General features: G+C 39.5%; 1 protein-coding gene across 4 annotated transcripts in view; it reads left to right on the forward strand.

The window, feature by feature from the left end:
* LOC126427210 (serine/arginine repetitive matrix protein 2-like) overlaps positions 1-18,295 on the forward strand; it is a 328,833-nt gene that overhangs the window by 217,970 nt on the left and 92,568 nt on the right. For all 4 annotated transcript variants that reach the window (XM_050089442.1, XM_050089441.1, XM_050089444.1 and 1 more), the window contains exon 5: positions 17,130-17,296. In XM_050089442.1, coding sequence (XP_049945399.1) covers positions 17,130-17,296 — 167 coding nt within the window. The remainder of the gene's footprint in view (positions 1-17,129; positions 17,297-18,295) is intronic.

The following is an 18,295-nucleotide window of genomic DNA, read 5'->3' on the forward strand; positions in this document are numbered from 1 at the left end:
AACGCCCGCCACAAGACTCACACAATCGATTTACAATCACACGTTCTATATACGTGTCGTTTGGACCCCGCGACTTCAATAGGCAATCATTCTTGGAAATTACACAGTAGTGTAAGTTGAAAACTAGCCCTCGTCCCTAGACACTCTGCAGAATATCTGCTTTACTCCAAATATATCGATAATAAGTAATCTAGATTATCTTTAGTCATGATTGGTTGCTAGTATATTAAATACAAAAGCAGCCAGCAGTGGTTAGAGTGGAGGTGATGACCCCATTTGTTGGACCGAAACTTGTGATAACTTTTACTAAGACAGTGGTAAAATCTAAACCACAGTGTTGTATTAGGATTCAGCTTGTAGAATATAGATTTAAAACCCAGAAACAAAACAATGTGGCAAGCTACTAATGCCAAAACCATGTTTGAAGAGAATTTCTATAATCCTCAGCTTGAACAGGAGGCAGATAAAACCCAAGTGTCGTCACTGCCCTTGGTAACTTCAGGAAACACCTGGACACAGTGGGAATAGGGATAGAATGCCACAAGTGCAGACTATGTGGTACAGTGGGTGAAACAGTGCAACATTTAATCATCCACTGAGAAAAACTGCGAGGCCAGAGACAGAAAATATTTGGGCCATTAATTCCTGAAGACATTGTGGCTAAATGCTGCACAGTAAACTTAATTTTGGTGTGGGGAACAGGGGCTCGGTCCACTGTTGTTGTCTCCCAGTGAAAAATCAAATCAAAAGCCAGTGGTGGCTATTTCTGCCTGTTAATGTTGAACTTGAAGTGTTTCACATCCTGAAAGGTTCTCCTTCATGGTGCAATTTATGGGGCATGATGTATGAATTAACGAATGAACAATGCATAGAAGTCAACACACTTTTTAACAGTCTGTGATAACTTCAAGGGAATCATGAAAAAATGATAGCAACAGGTTCATAACATATGAAAAGAAAAATTTCATCCAGAAATTTATTAAAATCACAAAGACTGTATGTCCAGTACTTACCTTCAGGCGGCACATCATCCAGTACAGCTGACAGGCACAAATAAAAATAAATAATGACTGCACTCGTATGAGGTTCATTCTTCAGGGTAGGAAAGGAGAAAGAATTGGTGAAGGTTTGAAGAGGGGGACACGAGGTTTGGCGGTGGGTGGGAGAGGAGTGGGTGTCTCAGGAGCTACAGTAAGAAGAAATAAGTTTGGTGAGTAAAGGAGACAAATATCATGGTTATTTTTTATCTATTGTGGGAAGTTGGACAGTTAGTATGGGAATTGTTAAGGTGAAGCCTTAGACATAATGCCAAAAGTCACTCAACATTGGAGGAACAGTGTGTGGGGATGTAGCTTGGCTATGGTGAAAGCATATTATGCTTCATGGAAGGAGTGTTGGTATTAGAGCATGGAATTAGCAACATTTGTGGATTTTTGGGGAGAAGGTTAGTGAGATGAATTATAACATTACAAGGGAAGGGGTCTGGACAAACAAGCAAACGGATCTGTGGGCGAAGATGGAATCAAATAATTGACACTAAACAATTTTGCAGGAAAGAATTATTGTTAAACCTAGGTAAAGATCGATGAGCATATGAAATAAGACTGCTAATCAACGGAAGAATGTAGCTTGATGGGAAACGAGCCTACTGAATTAAAAAAAGATTACCAAACAGAGGAAGACGTTCGTAGAACTTGAGAAAAAAATAGTTTCACTAATCAAGAAGATCGCCAAATTGAAGAAAAGGAGCGGCAAACAGAGATCGAAGTTCGTGAGCGACGGAAGACCATCATACCAGAGAAAAAAAAAAAAAGAAAGAACGTCGTCAAAGAAAAAAAGCTGACAGTCAAAGAAGAAACATAACCGATGGTAACTACTTTCTCAACGTTAAAAAAAATTACGCGTTTGGAAAGAGGTGTTAACATAAACGCAGAATAGCTGCAAAAAAAGCCAACATGTGGACATTCAACACTCATTTTCAACAGGCAGACGCAATTTTAACAGAGTCTGATTCGGTTTACGTAAAAGCATCGTGACAAATGTGCTATTTTACATTTGAAAAAATGACAAGTACGTATTACCAGTAATCCCTGATCTGTACTAAAATGAGTGTGATGCTGTATGGCGATGACCAAAAGCCAGAAAAGAAAGAAAAAATGGTTGTTAAATACGTGCAACTATAACTATTCGTTCAATGGTTATGATACAACCACACATTAGTATCATCCGCCAGGGATTACACTTAAAAATCATGTGCGTATCTTGTACCATAGTCGTCTAATGACTAAAGGTGATTTAGTGTAAGCTTGGTTGAGCATTTGGCAGGCAATTTTGCGCAAGCAGTTGGAATGTGGAAGCCGCTAGGTCGATTTTGCCAACAACCCAACCTTGCTTGATTGTATGAACCAACTTTGTTAAGACCTGTATAAGCAAACGTCAATTGAGAGCCTACGTGTCGGCATAATTTCAAGCGATTTGAAGCAAATTACAGCTCATTAGGCAGCGAGTTGCTCGAACATATAAAAACCAATCTAGTCACTACAGTAGTAAGACGGAAGGCCTATTACCGTAAGGGTTTTTAATGAAAGGATTTAATGAGTGAGTGATGGGAGATCTGTTCATCATCAATTTGTGGGAGTAAATTGCCAATTTCAGCTCTTTATTGTTGGTTTAACGCGGTTTTTTTGTACTCGTTGACACGAAATACTATGCCGCCTGTCCGCTGCTCTTTTTCTCATTGGATAGCTACAATGCGCCGATGGCACGCCCCGTTGCGGTCCCATCACACCTCACAGCCAGCGCTGCCAATGTCTCTCCGCCAAACACTTCAGTGACGGCAGTGCTCCTGGTCAGAAGGCTACTTTTTACGACGACACGAACTTAACGCCTCTCGTTGCTTCAATCGACTTTCATGCAAATGGTTTCGTGTGTGTGTGTGTGTGTGTGTGTGTGTGTGTGTGGACACGGTGTTACAATTTCGTTGTTTTGTGAGTGCCTTTGTCGTGTGTAAATGAAAGCTTTGGCAGCTGTAAGAGCTGTGGCGGAGTTAATTCTTGCTTGCATGAAATCGCTGCGTAAGACAGATTTCTTTTTTTTTAAAAAAAAAAAGCAAGAAACGTGTCGTGACTGTATAAAGAAAAAACAGCTTGTTTGCTCAGCGACCTTGCTGAAAGAAGTTGTACTGAAAGACCCTAGAAGTTATTTTAATCATCTGTACAACAATTTGTGAATGGAGAGCACTGCTATGAAGTTTTGAATAAATTAATATTGAATGAATAGTTCAGCTTTCCAGATTTCTGTAGCCTCTTCTCCTGTCATTTTGCGTAAATAGGAAACTATCAACTGCAGATGATGTAGTTATCTACAACGAAGTACTGTCTGAAAGATGGTGCATAAATATTCGGTGAGATCGTGATAAGATTTAACAGTTGTGCTAAAATTTGCAACTTTCTTTAAATGTTAAGAAATGTAAAATTGTGCACTTCAGAGAACGAAAAAATTTAGTATCCTATGACCATAACGTCAGTGAGTCAATTTTGGAATTGGCCAGGTCATAGAAATACCTAGGTCTGACACTTTGTAGGGGTATGAAGTGGAATGATAACATACCGTCAGTCGTGGGCAAAGCAGGTGGTAGACTTCGGTGTATTGGTGGGAAGTGCAGTTAGTCTACAAAGGAGATTCTTTAAAAATCACTCGTGCGACCGGTTGTAGAATATTGCTCAACTGAGTGGGACCCTTACCAAATAGGACTAACGGGGGATATTGAACGTATGCAGAGAAGGGCAGCACAAATGGTCACAGGCTTGTTTGATCCGTGGGAAGCTCAAAGGTACAGAAGGAATCGAACTGGGAGACTCTTGATGATGGACATAAGCAATCCCGAGAACGCCTGCTAACAAAGTTTCAAGAAACGACATTTAATGATCACTCGGGGAACATACACTATGTGATCAGACACCTGTCTGAAAATGATATAAAAGTTCGTGGCGCCCTCCATCGGTGATGCTGGGATTCAGTATAGTGTTGGCCCACCCTTAGCCTTGATGACAGCTTCCATTCTCGCAGGCATACCAGCCCATTCTTCACGGAGTGCTGAACTGAGGAGAGGTATCGATGTCAGTCGGTGAGGCCTGGCACGAAGTCGGCGTTCCAAAACATCCCAAAGGTGTTTTATAGGATTCAGGTCAGGATTCTGTGCAGGCCAGTCCATTACAGGGATGTTATTGTCGTGTAACTACTAAGCCATAGGCCGTGGATTATGAACATGTGCTCGATCGTGTTGAAAGATGAATTCGCCATCCCTGAATTGCTCTTCAACAGTGGGAAGCAAGAAGGTGCGTAAAACATCAATGTAGGCTTGTGCTGTGATATTGCCACGCAAAATAACAAGGGATGCAAGTCCCCTCCATGAAAAACACGACCACGCCATAACACCACCGCCTCCGAATTTCATTCTTAGCATTATACACGCTGGCAGATGACGTTCACCGGGCATTCGCCTTACCCACACCTTGCCATTGAATCCCCACATTGTGTACCGTGATTCGTCACTCCACACATCGTTTTCCCACTCTTCAGTCGCCCAATGTTTACGATCCTTACACCAAACGAGGCGTTGTTTGGCATTTACCGGCGTGATGTGTGGCTTATGAGCAGCCGCTCGACCAAGTAATGCAAGTTTTCTCACCTGCCACTTAACTGTCATAGTGCTTGTAGTGGATCCTGATGCAGTTTGAAATTCCTGTGTGATGATCTGGATAGCTGCCTGTCTATTACACATTACGGCCCTCTTCAACTGTGGGCGGTCTCTGCCAGTCAACAGACGAGGTCGGCCTGTACGCTTTTGTGCTGTACGTGTCCCTTCACGTTTCCACTCCATTATCACATCGGAAACAGTGGACCTAGGGGTGTTTAGGAGTGTGGAAATCTCGCGTACAGGCGTATGACACAGGTGATACCCAGTCAGCTGATCACGTTCGATGTCCGCGAGTTCCACGGAGCGCCCCATTCTGCTCTCTCACGATGTCTAATGACTGCTGAGGTCGCTGACAGGGAGTACCTGGCAGTAGGTGGCAGCACAATGCACCTAATATGAAAAACGTATGTTCCAGATACTGTTGATCACATAATTTAATACTACCACCTACGAGTCACTCAAATAGGTATCGTAAGAATAAGATTACTGCACGCATAGAGGCACTCATTCTTCCCGCGCTCTATACGTGAATGGAACGGAAGAAACCCTAATAATTTGTACAATGGGACGTACCGTCTGCCACGCACTTCACAGTAGTTTGCAGAGAATAAATGAAGAACTGTATCCACCGGGTTCTGTTCTTGCAGACGTGGGCAGTTCGGCGCCCATATGTTTTGCTTGCCTGTATTTTTCTTGATTCATATGTACCGTATTTACTCGAATCTAAGCTGCACTCGAATCCAAGCCGCACCTGAAAAATGAGACTCGAAATAAAAGAAAAAACAATTTCCCGAATCTAAGCCGCACCTGAAATTTGAAACTCGAAATTCAAGGGGAGAGAAAAGTTTTAAGCCGCACCTCCAAATCGAAACAAAGTTGGTCCATTGTAGTACGAGACACAATTTAGGTCGAATGAATGACGATACAGCTACAGTAGTTTGGTTCGAGTCGTAAGCTTAGCAGTTAAGCTTTACCAGGTAGCCATTGCTATGCGTCAGGTGCTCCGTCCGTATTTATACGGGTACCCTTCCTTTTTCACGTGTTTCGTCTGGTTTGAATCGATTGCTTATTTTTCTTTGATGTGATAAGTGCCGTTTTCTTTGTTATAGGTGTTTACGTCACTCTAAGCTGAAAATGCATTACTGTACTGTGTCATGCATTGTTTGTCGCGGCACGGCTTGCTTTTGCGCGCGGTGTCGCCGCTTTAAAAAAAAAAAAAAAAAAAAAAAAAAAAAAAAAAAAAAAAAAAAATCGTCTCATTTGCGAAACAGTGGAAAGAGACTGCTATTTGTTTTTATTTATACTGCTGCTTTCTTTGATAATGATCAACAAGAACCAAATAATAAACTGCGTATGATAGAAGATGTTCTGAACGAGAGTTTAGCAAAAAATTTTCTCCGTTTGAAAATCTTTGCGGCCGCTTCTTTAGTACATCAAATTCTGCACAGAAATTAGAGTCATCTTAGATTTAAAAATCTAGTCAGTTGCCGTGCTTCATTTCTGACTGTATCACTATTAGGCATAAGAATAATACGAATATATACATGACACGATATTTATATTCTTCCACGTTTGCTGTTGTCTCACTCTAGTTTCGTAGTTTATTAGGCAGACAAGATTTAATTGAGATAGCAGCAAACATGAAACAATACGTTGCAAAATGTTTATATTCATATTCTTTCTTATGGTGCAGAGAATACTGCATGTGATTCACATTTCTTCAGGTTCCTATTAGCAACCATCTCTTCCCACAGGTAGGACAAAATTCAGAACGTAGAGTTGGCCATATTGACAAAAATCCCAAACCGTCTTGCCAGTCGAATTTTCGTAGTACATTGAAATTCTGCTACATTCGAAGATGAACAATACGGAATTTGTATTTACTTCGTTGGATAATGTATGAAAATGCAGTGGTGGAAACTCTGGGCGGAGAATAAAAGCTCGTCTTCCACCTTTTTTTAAAAAAATTTATTTACTGACGCAGAGGTTTTGGCGCCAGCATTTGTCTTTGTGCCTACAAAGCATGTCTGTGTAGCGCTACATGTATTCGACGGTAGAAGTTAGTTGTGGCGGGACCTACCAATATTTTTCAGAACTTCCGCTTGCTTTGCACTCGAGTCTAAGCCGCAGGCGGTTTTTTGGATTACAAAAACCGGAAAAATGTGCGGCTTAGATTCGAGTAAATACGGTATATGTACACTAATTCAATGAATTTTACTCTGCAGCCCACATATTGTCTACCAATCCGTGTTCAGATCACGTATGATAGCGTCAAGCGCAGCATAACGTCGCTGCTTGTTTGTGTAGTCAGCATCATTAAAATGCCACAAGCGCCTATGCATAGCATTGATAAAACAAAAAAAAAGAGGCGAACAGTTTCACCGTTCTCCACCTCATATTTCAGTTTCTTTATGCTCTGCCGACACGTCTAATCTCAGTATCCATGCAACTATACTTCGTTCATCATAGAAATCTGATGTAAACAAACACATACCCGATGATTGGTCAGCAGCCGTTACTCTTGTACACTGGTGTTATTCCGCCCTTGGAAGTATGTCCAACTTACATGTTAGATATCGTATTACTGTGTGACTGTAAATGAAACTTTGACATTCTGATGTATTAACAGCCATCGACGTTTTTCTTAATCACACTTTAGCTACGTAATTTTTATTTCAAAACCCGTGTACAGTCCCAGTCTCTGTAAGCGCTACTTATGTTCCGATTGTCCCGCTGTTCAAATGGCCCGCGATAATGGATGACGCTGCTTGCTGCTTTGTAGTGAAACACACATGCGGAACACCGTTAATGTCTAAAACAAGTTGTTCTTAATGTTTTTCACAACATTACCAAGACGAATCAGCTTCTACGTTTTTCGAGAAACATGATGTGCTAATTGTCGAGACATGTAGCGTAACGTGTAGCGTGGTAGGTGGATAACTGGGTGGACAGAGGATCGGCGATTGTTATCTGCAATTTCCTTTTGTTCAGTTTGAATACCTAAATCATTTAAATGTGAAATTTATTAAATATATCGTAAATAACTTGTACTTAACCATGATTTTTTCGAGAAAAATGCATGTATTCTAGTTTCTAATTACGTATCACACAAAGAGTTCTCGTTTTCATTGCAAATACACATCTTAATTATCGATATATTATAAAAGATTGTGAATATTTTGAAGTTTTTAAAACGTTACACAATTAGAGTTTTTGGAGAAAATGAAAAATCAGTTACTCTTTGTCAGAATATGTCCTTTGTTTTACAGGACAGACGTGGTCTCTCACGAGCCAGAGCGACAAGCGTCGTAGAAACATGGGAAACGATAATTTTCGCGGAGTCGAACACTCTGTACAAATGCTGCATTTTTACAGTTGTCACCTTAACACTACAGTCACCCAACAGAATTGATCAGGAGCCAAGTTAAGGGATATGTCACGAGATAATGCACGAAGCTTTGTGACACGTCACTGCCGAGCGATGGCGAATTGCGGAACAGCACGTCATAAAAGAGGAGGAGGAGGAAATGTGGACTTTTCGGTAGCTTCAGATTCTATTGCTGATCACCTTGTTATCAAAGTAGCAGCACTGAAATCTACCGCACTCCACGGAGTCTGATATGGAAGAAGTTCGGAGTTTACCAGACGACTGACTGTGGCTTCAATATCTAACTATATGGTGAAATCCCAGCTGTGCACTTTTACGCCGCACATAGCTCATGCAGAAAAATCGCCCGTGTTAAAATCAGGAATTTTCATCACTCTCGTTTTTAATTACAGTACTATGTTAGCTATGATCGAGAACATGTTATGTTTTCCAGTGTATCACTTAAGAAGCGTATCATTATTTCCTTCTGTTCAAAAATTAAATGACTTTCAAGGCTACATTGTTCTCTGCTCGCGTCTGCGTCTTTATTACAACTGTTCACTAGAGCTGTGGCGATTCGTGAATGAGTCGTTCATTTGAACGACTCTCAATAAAGAATCGTAAGAATCGAATCGTAATGCGGACGAATCGTCGTTCAAAAGAATCGTAAGAGCGATTGCGTGTTTCCAAGTCGTGACGATACCAAGTTACAACGATTCATCGATTCTTAGTACGCTATGCCTCGAAGGCAACTTCCGAATCATGCCGAGTCGTGCCGAATGATTACGACCGCCAGATGGCAGTCAAGTGGAGGATGCGTGTGAACAAAGGAAGCTCGGAACGAACAAACTAAGTTCGTGGGCCGTAATATTACTGTGAAAACTGAAAACCAAGCTCAAGCTGACAATTGGCTGTGGCTGATGGGAACGAGCGTAAAGGCATTTCCCATTTACGTCAGCTTATTTTGCGCGAGTAATACACGAACTAGTGATGACAAGAACGATATACAGCGAGTACACAGCTCCCAATACACACGATTAAAATCAAGAAATCCAAGTATGATGAATAAATACGTACCTCTTATATGTTGCAGATACAATGCAAAAAACACACACACACACACACACACACACACACACACACACACCTTCTTTACACACGAGTAATAGCACTTGGATTATGTATTGTATTTCGCGTATCTCGGAAACGGCCCTAACAATTTGAATGAAATTTTGTATTTAGACTTGTTTTTGCTTTTTGAGTTCACCTACATAGTTCCATTCTTTCGTAAAAAGTCAATTTTGCAATATATTTATCCTACATAGTTCCATTCGTAAAAACCCAATTTTATATTATAAAAACGCTATTTCACATGTTTTTATAACGACATCTCGTAAAACTTTGCTAGTACATATTGAATATAGTTAAGGTTTTGGTTTTTATCTTTATCTGTATATAGGTTTCTTTCCTTACAGCACGGGATTTTACACAAAAGAATGTTTTTAAATAAAAACGCGAATTTCGTGTTTCTTGGGAACAGCTTTAACAGTTTGGATAGAATTTTATATTTAGATAAAGATTTTGATTTTTAAGTTTATCTATATTAGTGTGTTTCCTGAAAAAACTCGATTTTACGCAATAAGTATTTTATATCACAATTTCGTAAATCTTTGTTACTATTGGATGTTACAGTAGAGGTGTATCAAAATTTTGTGAGATGGCGGTATAACATAATCCGAATACGAACACGTTGGACTTACTGTGCGTCCAATAGTAGCAATCATCCTAGATATGTTTTAGGTTAGACATGGTTTCCTCTGATCGCTGGTATCTCGGAAATGAAAATTTAATTTATTTAACTGTTTGCTTTCAACTTTATTTGAATAGGATGATATGAGCCAAACCACGTCTGCCTCACTGCTAGATTTTGTTACTATAAAACAGACGTCTGTAGTTAGATACGTTCAAGCCGCACAACCAAACTGGCATACCGCGTAATTTTGCACCACCTTTCGCACATATCGACTCCTCTTTCCTGGCATACTGAAATAAAACAATAGATGCAATCAAATGAAACGTGACCTTTCATCAATTAAGGTATTACACGTATAAATCGAGAATCACACTTGTAACGTTGTATGAATGTTTACTCATTTCTGGCATATCTTGACACAGTTCGATTGTAACCCCATTGACAATTTGACATGTCCTGCCATCTGTGAGTAAGATGTAGAACTTTTTGCATTCCGTAAGAATCGTGCCACCACAGACTAGAATGAATCGTGAACGAATCGTAGGAATCGATTCGCAATGTGAGATTGAATCGTAGGAATCGAATCGGTAAAAAGAATCGTGTTGCCCAACTCTACTGTCCGCATCACTGCAGGTTAGTTGGACTAGACGGTTGGCCAGTGCTGTCCATGTTAAATGCGCTGGTAAAGCTGTTGTCCCTTATTATCGCCGAATCGATGCACGCGTAACGCAAACACCGACTCAAAGGAAGGCCTCGGCGCTTGTTCGTGACGTCACGTCAGCTAGGCACGGCGAACGCCAGGTCTGTTGCAGGCATACTCATAATGGTGGTGTCTCCCTCTTTGACACAGGAAAATGTGAAACTATTGGCGGTAGTTGACCAACACACATTGTTCTGAGAGATATCTGCAATCAATTAATTGCGCAATTCATTACACTTCTTAACAAATAGTGTACTCCTGGACTTAAATTTCCACCTGTTTTAAAGATTGACATACAAAAACAACTTCACGGTCAAGCAGCAACAGAATTCGTGTTTCTTTACGTTATTTGTAAATCTGAGGAAGTTACGTTTGTACTGGGTTGCTTTTACAAGAAACTGTGAACATATTGGTGCTCTTCTTTAGGTATCTCGGTTGACTATGGGGTGAGGAGCACTGAATGTTAATGAAATATCTTGCGATTGTACCCATTGGAGGAGGGGGTGGGGGATAGAAGAAGAGGCAAAAGAGAGATACGTGTTTTATCACATTTTTTTTTATCTTATAAAGAGGGGAATATTTATGTTTTCTAATGTGCATGTCTAAAAAAGTTTAAGCTCAGCAGTATTTTCGATCTATGAAGCTATTTTGTTTCCGGTTTAGAATTCCTTTCGTTGAAAACGACTGTAATCTGATGACTGGCAACAGTTGGATATTTACACATGTAAATTAGTTCACATTTCCAGTGACGATGCCAAACGAAAATAAATAAATAATTAAATAAATAAAAGAAACGAGTTAATTGTAAGGGGGTTGGGGTAAGTTTCGATAACAAAATGAACCAAGTAAATATAGTTATTTGAATGTAAAATTTCCGAAGCTTGCAATGGGGCAAATCATCTTCTCATATTGATCGACGTATGTTTCGACAGGATTCAGTAACACAGAACTTGATCTTCATTTGTAGCTTTACGATAGTAAGAAAATCTTTCATCTAAATAAAACTGCAGAATCCAAAACGATACCAAAAATTTTGTCCAAGAATAAGAGATTATAGTGATAAGCGCGCCCAGGCGTTTCTGCCTGCAACAGACCTGGCGTTCGCCGTGCCTAGCTGACGTGACGTCACCAACAAGCGCCGAGACCTACCTTTCAGTCGGTGTTGGTAACGCATAGCATAAAACATTATCGGAGTATGACTGCACTCGGAACATCTTGGCTTGTGCTCCACGTGAAACGAAATCCAATGAAGTTCCAGCAAACGCGGGAGAATACATAGTGTAATGTTAACATGAGGTTTATTCTTATGCAGTAATTTACAGAAATTTAGTAAAGCTGTTATGATCTGGCATAGGGAACTCGACAGTGCACATTAAGAGAGTATTCTGATACGAAAACTGCACGGCTGTTGCTGCAGCATGTGTATTGCGTGGGTAACAACAGATCGATATCGCTCCATTTCGTTCTCATTTGTAATCTACTGTAAATCACGTCATTATCTTGATCCAAGTATAAGCAGTATAATAATAAATGAAAAGCACCAGTTTGTTTTTGTTCTACAATATTATTTTTATTGCTAACCGGTTTTCGGCTTACAAGGCCATCTTCAGACATTTACTGAGTATTATCACCAAAGAAGTAAAATGTTAGCAGACAACATCGGAAGAGGAGTAACACATCTAGAGTGAAGTAGAAACATACAGTGAGTAACATCTTTGCAATGAAATAGTAAAAATTTTGAACAAAATTTTCTAAAAACAGAACCTTTGAGTGCCAAACATCAAATACTGGTTTAGATATGTAGATGATGTCCTGTGTATGTGGACTGGTACTACAAGACAACTCAACACGTTCTTAAAAAACCTAAACAGTCAACATAAAAATATCCAGTTCACTATGGAAATTGGCAACAAATCCATAAACTTCTTAGATCTCACCATTGACATCAGTACACACACACACACACACACACACACACACACACACACACACACACACATTGTTTCAAAATTTACAGAAAAACAACTACTACAGACACAGTAATACCTTCTTGCTCACAACACCCCATAGCTCACAAACATGCAGCTTTCCACTCAATGGTACACCGTCTCATATCTATCCCTATGTCCAGAGATGATTTTAAAGCAGAGTTAGATACAATAAAATTTATTGCCTCATCAAATGGCTACAATCCAGTTCTTATTGACCACATCTTGCACAGGAAACAAAAACGGAAAATTATACCCCTCCTCAATGCCCCACCTGCTTCCCCATCCACTGTCTGCAAGAAATGGTGTACTCTACCATTTCTAGGTCAGGTATCACAGACTGTAGCCAAATCACTGAAATCCTGCAAGTATAGGGTTTCCTACTATGTCAGGAACACTACAGCCCAGTGTGTTTTTAATAGCAAAGACAAGATCCAGTTATTAGCCAACAGTGGGGTATACAAAATCACCTGTTCTGATTGTGACAAATTTTACATTGGTCAGTCAGGCAGAGACATATCAACTAGGCTGGCTGAACATGAACGCAGCTGGAGGTTGCAGAATTCAGACTCTGCATTTGCTGAGCATGTACTGAGTGAGGGTTACAACTACCAGCCAGTGTCCCATGTACTTCACTTAGCAAACAAAGGCCATAAACTCAACCAGCTGGAAGCCCTGGAAATTAACAAACATCTTGCTCACAGTCCAGATCTCATCCTAAATGACCAGACACAACTCAACACTTCCCCTCTCCTAAACTTCATAGAATCATCTTTGTTGTTGATTACTTCCCACACTCTCTCTTCGTACATATTCCCATTTTCCTGTAGTCATAATTTTGTTTTATTTGTTGCAGTTGTCTTTTTATTCCACATATGCTGTAGTTTCAATAGTTAAGGGTTTGCTTTTAACTTGTACTTGTATTACTGTCCATGTTTAAATCCCCTTGTAGTTTTCTCATCAAATACTGTTCATATTTCACTTTGCTCATTTATTTAATGTATACTGGTATACAGCCACTGCTTTGATTATAATTTTAATGTTAATATGCAGTACCACCACACTCTCAAACTGTAGCTTCCCTCAAACACCTCAATTTTCCTGCATTTACTAATTTCTGTTTATCTTATTGATATTGCTTAAGTTCCTCATGTATTCTGTATTTACATTGACAACTGTCTCTTCTTCTTCTTCTTCTTTTTTTTTTTTAATTGGTTGTGTATCACTCTCCATGTTTCACACCTCTTGATGCAGCCTTGTCTAATACTAATTTTATCTTATTTTATTAGTTTTGTTTATTAATAGAAACTGTTATGTAGACATGCTATTCCTATTTTGTGCTAAAGGTTTTCCTGTGAACTCCATTGTTATTTATGTACTGTTCAGTTTTTACTATTTCATTGCAAAGATACTACTCACTGTATGTTTCTACTTCACTCTAGATGTGTTACTTCTCTTCCAATGTTGTCTGCTAGCATTTAACTTCTTTGGTGATAATACTCAGTAAATGTCTGATGATGGCCTTGTAAGCCGAAAACCGGTTAGCAATAAAAGTAATATTGTAGAACAAAAGCAAACTGGTGCTTTTCATTTATTATTATAATGTTGTTCTACCAAGAACCGACGGAAGATTCTGTTAATATAAGCAGTATCGTTTGTAAAGAGTTTTGCTGGGCGGGGTGGTAGCTGTTGGCAAGAGCATCAGTATTTGCCAACCACAGCCACTGCTGGTACCACATTCTACTCCATGCTTTGAACTGACACACGTTTTTACGAAAGCTTAACGATTTTGTGCACGCCAGGAATCGAAACTTGTGACCTATATGAAACCATATTATTTTATCACACATAGTTACGTTATATCTGCTACATTTCTACAACAGCGCCAAGTTACATTATGAGATTGGCAGTAGCCATAGTCAAACATATCGGTCTGAAATGTTCCGACTTTCGTCGACGTTTGGTACGAATGAACGATGTAATAGGAAGCCCAAAAATCAAGAAATATTCGACAAATGGTTGGTATGTTCCTCGACTTTTTTTCCGCCATTAATTCAACGGTGGGGCAGGCATTTACGGCAATTAGTACTTTCAGATTTGTTACGCTGTATACAAATTTCACTTGTAATGATCGGAACCTCGTGAATAGAAGGTGACACTTTACACCACATTACCTGCAACTGCGTAGAAAACATTCCGTTGTAAAAGTTGTTCACGATCGCTAGCTAACCCTTAATGAGCGTTAGATAACATTTGACAGGAGTTCAACAAGAAGACGTTAATCAGCTACGAAACGGAACAACTGAGCGGAAAAGACGGCGAGAGGGCAGAATCTTATCGCCAGACACGAGTAACATATGAAAATTACGCAACATATAGGATGAATATTGAGATTGCAAATTAATGATTACGTCTGTTACTTACTTTGGGTAATTTGGATGATTTAGAAACACACTTATTGTCTTTTAGGTTGCTCAGTTGTTTGTTATTTTTTTCAAATTTAATAAAATCAACGAATGGTTTCGTTTCATCCTGCCCACTTGTCAAATATGGGGTGCCTAGGAAACCTGCTTTTCTCGTATCGCTAGAGAACAGTTCAAGCAAATCGTATTAATGAATTTTATTACAAAAGGAAATGGTTACAATATTGAACATTGTGCTAAACAGATGCGTCGCAAGCAAAGGGCGACAGACAAAATAAGAAATCTCTTCGGTATAGACAATGTCACACAATAGAAGTGAAATTCGGGGAAAACAAAAAGGGCTCCATCCTCAAAGGTTGCAGGTCGAACATATGAAGAATGTCGATACAGGAACCATCGCTATAATAGTTTTAAATTGTCGTAGCTGTGTTGGGAAAGTACCAGAGCTCCTAGAGTTAATAAAAAGCACTGATGCCCAAATCATTATAGACTCGGAAAGCAGATACGTTCAGCCAACAGTTTTGCGAGGAACCTAATGGTGTTCAGAAAGGATAGGCTAAACACAGTTGGCAGTGGTTTACTGCTGATGGAAGTAGTTTATCGTGTACCGAAATTGAACCAGATAGTTCGTGTGAGTCAGTGTGGGCAGAGGTCATTCATTCTTGGCAACCGGAATATAATAATAATTGGACCCTTTATCGACCTCCCAACTCAGATTTTACAATTGCTGAAAGATTCTAAGGAAACTTGAGTTTAATTTCAGACACGTACCTGACTCATACAATTATAGTTGGTGGTGACTTTAATTTCCCCTTGATATGTTAGCGAAAATACATGTTTAAATCTGGACGTCAACATAAAACATCCAAAATTGTGCTTAATGTGTGTTCTGGAAATTATTTTGAGCAGTTATTTCATGAGCCCATGTGAATCGTAAACAGTTGTGAAAACAAACAAATAATCCTGAGCAAATAATGAGCATCAAAACTGATACAGGGATTAGTGAACACAGGGTTGTCATAGCGAGATTGCATATTGTAACCCCCAAATGTCCCTGAAATAAACGAAAAATATAGCTATTCAAAAAGCAGATAAAAATTCACTTGATGTCTTCAAGAAAGACAACTCCTTTCCACCTAAATTACCAAGATAATTTTGGACCAGATGTGGCTTGAATTCAAAGAAATAGTATCAACATCAATTGGGAGATTTATACGAAATAAATTAACAAACAAAGCTGATCTGTCTTGGTACACAAAACAGATCAGAACACTGTCTCAGAAACAACAAAGAAAGCGTGCCAAATTTATACGAACACAAACTCCCCAAGATTGGCGATCTTTTACAGACACTCAAAATTTAGCACGGACTTCAATATATGATGCTTATAGTAGTTTCCACAATGAAACTTTGTCTCGAAACTTGGCAGAAAATTTAGAGAGATTCTGGTTGTACGTAAAACATGCTAGCGACAAAACACAGTCAGTGCCTTCTTTGCGCAATAGCAATAGAAATACTATCAGTGACAGTGGTGTCATGGTAGAGTTACTGAACATAGCCTTTCAAACTTCCATCAAAGAAGACAAAGTAAATATTCCAGAATTCGAATCAAGAACAGCTGCCAACATGAGTTGCAACTTAACATTTAATAAAAACGGGTCTTCTGGTCCAGACTGGATACCAGTTTGGGTCCTTTCAGAGTATGCTGGTGCAATAGCTCCATACTTAACAATCATGTACAACTGCTTGCTCAACAAAAGATCTGTACCCAAAGCCTGGAAAGTTGCACAGGTCACACCACATTTGCCCCTCTCAGTTTTACTCGGTGATGCCTTCAAAAGGTACTCATTCATTCGTTCAGTGTGTTCCGTAGCTCCCATTGAGGAGGAGGAGAATGTTGGGGATGTGGAGCAAGTCAATTTACTAACAAAATAAACAAATAATAGAAACTTAATCTGTATTGACAATGAACTATTTCAGTACTGTTTAATACTATTTGTGCCTACACTAGCTAAATGGAATCCAGTATTTTAATTGGACATCTGGTGGTAAGCTAATACTGCTTATTACCTACATGTGCAAGAACAGAAGCTTTTGAATAATACATTACTATTTCTGAGTTTTGGGCAACACCCCTATCTTCTTACTTTTTATGTCTCATCAAATTGAAAATTAATTGTTGAATGTTACTGTCAACAGGTGCAGCGAGCGATGCCTTCCAGCGAGCAAGTACTGCCTAAAGCACATCTTAAACGACCCAAACCAGATGCTCTACGTCCCCTGTGTCGGCCGCCGTAACTTGACCTTGGAGCAGCGTGACGAGGAATTTTCCAAAAGCAGGAGGAAGGCACGCCGTACTTCGACTGGTTAGTTCTGATTGTCTCTTGTCCTGCCTTCGTGAGGTTGTCAGAGAACTATTACAGATCTTTCATAGAACCTCACATCATGGCCCAACTTTTATAAAATGTGTCATAGAAGTAACCCAGTACAGTTAGTTGTTCTGTGCATCTTTATTCTGACTCCCTGCTGTGATGTGTAGCAAATCCATTTTACAATTAAGTACATTCACTTAGTGAACAATATGGCAACATGCTGACCATTTACATAATTTCTTAAATATTTTTTCCTTTAGTTCCAAGCATAAGTGACTTCTACTTTATTATCTCTCTCTGCCCCCCCCCCCCCACTCCCCTACACACACACACACACACACACACACACACACACACACAGTCAGTCTCTCTCTCTCTCTCTCTCTCTCTCTCTCTCTCTCTCTCTCTCTCTCTCTCTCTCTCTCTCTCTCTGTGGGTGTTGAAAAGTTTTTGTGGCTGAATGCGCCACTCCTTTCTGTGACAAATGAAGGCAGGGTGATGGATATTGTAAATCATTTCTCATTCTAGTATTACATTTTCTGAATGTTACTATTGTTTTCAAACTGTGACTGTTTACAAGAAACTTCAAGGTGAACCTTTTCTCAGTACTCCCAACCGCTGGAACAACTTACTCAAGAGGTTATGGAGTGGACTCCACACATCATCGTCATTATTACATTCTTCTGTGCAACAAACACATTTTTCTTCACTGGGGCAATTCTGTGCCAAATGGTCTTATTTCGGAAAAAGTTCTCACATGACCATAACAAACTCAGGTGAAATTGTTTATGAACATGAAAACATGTTCCCAATAAACATTAGTACAGATTTACTTTCAATAATTACAGATCATTTGTTTGACCCCAAAGTGCAGCTTTTAGTAGTGCACCCTGGAATTTTAGGCAACTTTAAGACACATTCTCTCTGGCAGTATTGTCTTGAAAGAAAAAAAATCTAGGCTATCCTATATAACACTTTGTGTTTCCTTAATTT

This window comes from Schistocerca serialis, chromosome 11 (genome assembly GCF_023864345.2).
Source record: "Schistocerca serialis cubense isolate TAMUIC-IGC-003099 chromosome 11, iqSchSeri2.2, whole genome shotgun sequence".
Taxonomy (NCBI): domain Eukaryota; kingdom Metazoa; phylum Arthropoda; class Insecta; order Orthoptera; family Acrididae; genus Schistocerca; species Schistocerca serialis.